This window comes from Narcine bancroftii, chromosome 9, assembly GCF_036971445.1.
Source record: "Narcine bancroftii isolate sNarBan1 chromosome 9, sNarBan1.hap1, whole genome shotgun sequence".
NCBI lineage: Eukaryota > Metazoa > Chordata > Chondrichthyes > Torpediniformes > Narcinidae > Narcine > Narcine bancroftii.
Window position 1 is genome coordinate 112,082,693 of NC_091477.1, and position 6,000 is coordinate 112,088,692.

Genomic DNA, 6,000 nt, shown 5'->3' on the forward strand with positions numbered 1-6,000 from the left:
AGTAAGGCCTTTGACAAGGTACCACATGCTAATCGGGAAGATTAGATCACATGGGATTCAGAATATGCTGGCCAATTGGATACAGAATTGGCTTGATGGAAGGAATCAGACAGAGGTTTGTTATTCAGATTGGAGGGTTGTGACCAGTGGTGTAGCCACAGTGATTGCTACTGGGACCAATATTATTTATCTTCTCCATTATCAACTTTGATGACAAAATACTTGTTTGATTGGTCATTTTGTGGATGACATCAAAATTGGGTCATAGTGAACAATGAAGACAGGATTCTGAGATCACAACAGGAACTAGATAAATTGTGAAAGTGGACAAAGCAATGGAAGATGGAATTAAACTCAGGCAATGTGCAATGTATACCAAGACAGGACTGACCTAGTAAATGGTAGGACCCTAGAGAGTTGCAGGACAGAGAATTTTGGGTACAGGTACATAGTTCTATGAAAGCGGTAAAACAGATAAACAGGGTGATGAATAAGGTGTCTGGCATACTTGTTTTTGTCTGGGAATTGATCACAGGATATCATGTTAAAACCATATAAGACAGAGGTGAGACCACATCATTGTGGTCACCCAAAAGAAAGGATGAAGAAAAGACTTTAAAAGATGTTACTGGGGTTGGTGGATTTGAAATATAAGGAGAGGCTAGAGAGACCAAGACTTTTCTCACAGGAGTCTGATGGGGAAATCGTTTAACAGTTTATAAAAACACGCGAGGCATAAAAAAGGTGATGATCAGAGTCTTTTTCTCCCAGTGAATCTAAAACTAGAGGGCTAGATTTTGGGTGAAGGGGGAGAGATTTGAGAGACCTAAGGAATACCTTTCTCACACAGAGGATGGTGGGTATGTGGAATAGGCTGCCAGATGCAGTGGAAGTTTAAAAGGTATTTAGACTGGATAGTGGTGCCAATTGTAGACAATTGATAGTAGACAAGGTAAGAAATGTTTAGAAGGTTTTGGGCCAAATACAGACAAATGATGGGATTAGCTTGGGTTGACAACTTGGTAAGTATAGACAAGTAGGTCATCCGTGCAGTCAGACTCAATTACCCAAATGGCCACAAACACTAAACCTCTGCAATCTCCTCCAGTTGTACATTTATTTAGTTCCCTGCTCTAGTCTCTAAACAAGTTTGATTCCAGGAAATCTATAAATTTGCTGATCACATCTCCTTTGTTGGCCAAATAACAGGAAATGATGAGTCAGAATTCAGGATGAAGATCGAGAAACGCCAGAACAACAATCTTGCTCTCAATGTCAACAAAACCAAGGAGATTATTACGGATTTTAGGAAGGGGAGGCCAAGAGTGACACACACCTGTCTTCAATGATGTGATGGCAATGGAAAGGGTAGGTACCACCATATTCCTGGTAATCCACATATCAGAGGGCCTCTCATGGGGCCAGCACATTCAAGCAACTGTGAAGAATGCACACCAACACTTCCACTTTCTAAAAAGTCTGAGGAGATAGGGTATGCCACCAGATGTTTTATAGGTATAGAACTTCTACAGGCACATTGTGGAAAGTATACTGACTGGTTGCTTCATAGACTGATTTGGTCATTTGAGTACCCAAGGATGCAGAAGGCTGCAAAAAGTAGCAAACATAGATCATCACAGGCTCCAAGCTCTCATCCACTTAAGATATATATGCCTTTAGATAGCAGCCATCATCCTGGTTACATCTTCTCACTGCTATATTTGTCCAGACCTTCAGTTTAGCACCTCTAGGTTCATAGTAGTTTTTTATCCAATGGTTCTTGAACCTCCCCTTCCTGCCCTAACCGTAATCTACTCTGGAACCACCAAAAAGTCTTGTCTGCACTATTGAAATGCTATCAGTTTCTTGAATTAACTGTGATTAATTACCTATCCTCTATATTTGCATGTCTTTCCATACAAGAGTAACTTAATGTATATGGTTGTAATTGGCATATCTTACATACCATTTGGCTGCAGGAAATAATAATGTTGCAGCATATGTACATTGTACTGATGTGAACAAGAACTTATGAAACATCTAAATTATGAAAGGTGTTGACAAGCTCGAGATAAGTAAATTGTTTCCATTGCTGGGGGAGACCAGAACGAGGTGATACAGCCTCAAAATTCAGGGCTTTTAGGACAGAGATGAGAAGGAACTGCTTCTCCCAGAGGGTGGTGAATCTGTAGAATTCGCTGCCATTGAAGCAGTGGAGGCGACCTCAGTAAATATAGTATTAATTCGCTGTGTATATCTTTCTTCTCCAGTAAATCACAAAAACCTGTCGACACTGTGGCTGAAGTTAAAAAAAAACACAAAATGCTGGAGCAGCTCAGCGGCTCAAACAGTGTCCTTCTTGTAGCAAAAGGTCAAGGTGAGTCACCGGCGCTTCGGGCTCGAGCCCTTGATCGGAGTGTGAGAAAACGCCGGCGGGCACCCGAACGCCCTTTTGTTCGGGCGCCCGCCGGCGTTATCTCACACTCCGATCAAGGGCTCGAGCCCGAAACGTCGGCTAACGTACCGTGGCCGCTGAAAGGGCATCGGATGACCTGCGGAGCTCCCCCAGCGCGCCCTCTTTCTTCGTTCGATCAGGTACGCGAAGCTCGCTTTTGGGCGATACCCCGCGTTGCGGGAGAACCATCGGATTGGAAGTGGGTGTTTGAATTGCACGCTAAAGGGGGTTAAAAGCGGACCAGCATTCTGAGGTTATCCCCCTTCTGTGATCTGAACGATGTGGTCGGGTGGGGGGGTGGGTGGGAGGGATGGGGAGGAGGGGGGTGGGGGTGGGGGTGGGGTGGGGTGGAGGGGTGGGGTGGGGTGGAGGGGTGGGGTGGGGTGGGGGGAGGGATGGGGAGGAGGGGGAGTGGGGGGTAGGGGGTGGGGGAGGGGGGGTGGGGTGGGGGTTGGGGTGGGGGGGAGGACTCAGGAGTAAAATCAGTGGAGAAACTCAGCAGGTCAAGCAGTGGACTTCATGGAGTCGCAAAGGTAAAGAGGCAGAAGCAACGATTGGGGCTTGAGGACCTGTCTGTTCATGCTTGCGTTAAATTGCGACGACACCCAGCATCGAGCTCACGATCGCCGCAAGAGCAGAGGGAGCGTCGACCCTTCTCTTCCCCCCCCCACTCCTCCTCCTCCTCCCACCACCACCGCAGGTGAGTGCGCATGCACGCCCCCGCCGGATGGTGCAGCGCGCGCGCCCGCCCGCCAGCCCTTCGCCCGCCCGCCCGACCGCGCCGCGCTCGCGCGCCCAGCGTCCAGCCGCCGCCGCCTTCCGATTGGGCGGCGGGGTCCGCGCGCCGGCGAGCCCCTTCCCCTTTCGCCGCGGCGCGCGCCCGCTTGGCGCAAGGCGCATGCTCGGTCTGCGTTATTAGCCGCGGGGCAGCCGCTGCGGTTCCTTCACTGCAGCATCGCCCGGCGACGGTGGCACAAGTCGGATCGGGGTAAGGGGGGGGGGGGGAAGGAACGAGCTGAGCCCCCTGGACGGTCGCACGCGCCAATAAGAGGAACCTCTGCAGCCCCCCCCGTTCATCTCCAACACCCATGGCTGAGAAGGACACGAAGAAGGATTTGGAGGAGGGGGCAGGAGGATGGAAGAACTTCATCTACAACCCCGGCACCGGCCAGTTCATGGGCAGGACCGCCAGCAGCTGGGGTAAGGAGGGAGGGGGGGGTGTTGTGGGGGGGGGGGGAATGGGAGTGGGGGGTTGGGTGGGGGGGAAGCCAGTGCCCTCTTCCCCGCGGACACACAAACCAGTGTCAAAGCCAAAGGGGCAAACCAAGGCGAGGCGTTTCCCGGGGCTTCCATGGGATGGGATGGGGGGGGGGGGGGGGGGGCGTTTGACAGGTGGACTATCTTTCCGATCGGGGCGGAGGGCCAGAGATGTCTTTGCCCCCCCCCCCCCCATCCCCGGATCGCTGCGCTTGGAGGAGATGGGGGCAGGGTCTAGGCTGCATCCCCGCAGGGACGAGGGGGGGGGGGTATTCCCTCCTCCACCATCAACACCCACCACCTCCCTCTCTCTCGTCTTCTCTATAACACACACACCCACACACTCTCTCGCCCTCTCTGACAAACACACGAGCTCCCTCTCTGACATATGCACAAACAATATCCCTCTCCCATCCTCTCTGACACCCCGTCACTCTCTCATCCTCCATGACACTCCATCACTCTCTCATCCTCCCTGACACACCGTCACTCTCCCATCCTCTCTGACACCCCGTCACTCTCCCATCCTCTCTGACACCCCGTCACTCTCCCATCCTCTCTGACACCCCGTCACTCTCCCATCCTCTCTGACACTCCGTCACTCTCCCATCCTCTCTGACACACCGTCACTCTCCCATCCTCCCTGACACTCCGTCACTCTCCCATCCTCCCTGACACACCGTCACTCTCCCATCCTCTCTGACACTCCGTCACTCTCCCATCCTCTCTGACACACCGTCACTCTCCCATCCTCCCTGACACTCCGTCACTCTCCCATCCTCTCTGACACTCCGTCACTCTCCCATCCTCTCTGACACACCGTCACTCTCCCATCCTCTCTGACACTCCGTCACTCTCCCATCCTCTCTGACACTCCGTCACTCTCCCATCCTCTCTGACACTCCGTCACTCTCCCATCCTCTCTGACACTCCGTCACTCTCCCATCCTCTCTGACACCCCGTCACTCTCCCATCCTCTCTGACACCCCGTCACTCTCTCATCCTCCCTGACACTCCGTCACTCTCTCATCCTCCCTGACACACCGTCACTCTCCCATCCTCCCTGACACACCGTCACTCTCCCATCCTCCCTGACACTCCGTCACTCTCCCATCCTCTCTGACACACCGTCACTCTCCCATCCTCTCTGACACTCCGTCACTCTCCCATCCTCTCTGACACTCCGTCACTCTCCCATCCTCTCTGACACTCCGTCACTCTCCCATCCTCTCTGACACTCCGTCACTCTCCCATCCTCTCTGACACTCCGTCACTCTCCCATCCTCTCTGACACACCGTCACACTCCCATCCTCCATGACACACCGTCACTCTCTCATCCTCCATGACACTCCGTCACTCTCTCATCCTCCCTGACACACCGTCACTCTCCCATCCTCCCTGACACTCCGTCACTCTCCCATCCTCCCTGACACACCGTCACTCTCCCATCCTCCCTGACACACCGTCACTCTCCCATCCTCCCTGACACACCGTCACTCTCCCATCCTCCCTGACACACCGTCACTCTCCCATCCTCCCTGACACACCGTCACTCTCCCATCCTCCCTGACACACCGTCACTCTCCCATCCTCCCTGACACACCGCCACTCTCCCATCCTCCCTGACACACCGCCACTCTCCCATCCTCCCTGACACACCGCCACTCTCCCATCCTCCCTGACACACCGCCACTCTCCCATCCTCCCTGACACACCGCCACTCTCCCATCCTCCCTGACACACCGCCACTCTCCCATCCTCCCTGACACACCGCCACTCTCCCATCCTCCCTGACACACCGCCACTCTCCCATCCTCCCTGACACACCGCCACTCTCCCATCCTCCCTGACACACCGCCACTCTCCCATCCTCCCTGACACACCGCCACTCTCCCATCCTCCCTGACACACCGCCACTCTCCCATCCTCCCTGACACACCGCCACTCTCCCATCCTCCCTGACACACCGCCACTCTCCCATCCTCCCTGACACACCGCCACTCTCCCATCCTCCCTGACACACCGCCACTCTCCCATCCTCCCTGACACACCGCCACTCTCCCATCCTCCCTGACACACCGCCACTCTCCCATCCTCCCTGACACACCGCCACTCTCCCATCCTCCCTGACACACCGCCACTCTCCCATCCTCCCTGACACACCGCCACTCTCCCATCCTCCCTGACACACCGCCACTCTCCCATCCTCCCTGACACACCGCCACTCTCCCATCCTCCCTGACACACCGCCACTCTCCCATCCTCCCTGACACACCGCCACTCTCCC

General features: G+C 54.2%; 1 protein-coding gene and 2 long non-coding RNA genes across 8 annotated transcripts in view; 2 read left to right on the forward strand and 1 right to left on the reverse strand.

Annotated features, from left to right (window-relative positions):
* LOC138742651 (uncharacterized) overlaps positions 1-3,135 on the reverse strand; it is a 42,137-nt gene extending 39,002 nt beyond the window's left edge. For 3 of the 5 annotated variants that reach the window (XR_011344339.1, XR_011344340.1, XR_011344341.1), the window contains exon 1: positions 3,025-3,135. This is a non-coding gene — a long non-coding RNA (uncharacterized lncRNA). Of the gene's footprint in view, positions 1-22; positions 139-2,524; positions 2,720-3,024 lie in introns of those variants that run through there. The other 2 variants (XR_011344343.1, XR_011344342.1) reach the window with 2 other exon arrangements.
* On the forward strand, positions 322-2,334 carry LOC138743064 (uncharacterized). 2 transcript variants are annotated; one of them, XR_011344632.1, is made up of 3 exons: positions 322-401; positions 1,210-1,368; positions 2,271-2,334. It is a non-coding gene; the product is annotated as an uncharacterized lncRNA (long non-coding RNA). The 2 variants fall into 2 exon arrangements; XR_011344633.1 differs by having other exon boundaries at positions 331-444.
* Positions 3,136-3,347: 212 nt separating the features above from the next.
* The window catches only part of atp1b3a (ATPase Na+/K+ transporting subunit beta 3a), a 41,938-nt gene continuing 39,285 nt past the window's right edge, over positions 3,348-6,000 (forward strand). The window contains exon 1 of the mRNA XM_069897346.1: positions 3,348-3,655. Coding sequence (XP_069753447.1) covers positions 3,544-3,655 — 112 coding nt within the window. The 5' untranslated portion in view covers positions 3,348-3,543. The remainder of the gene's footprint in view (positions 3,656-6,000) is intronic.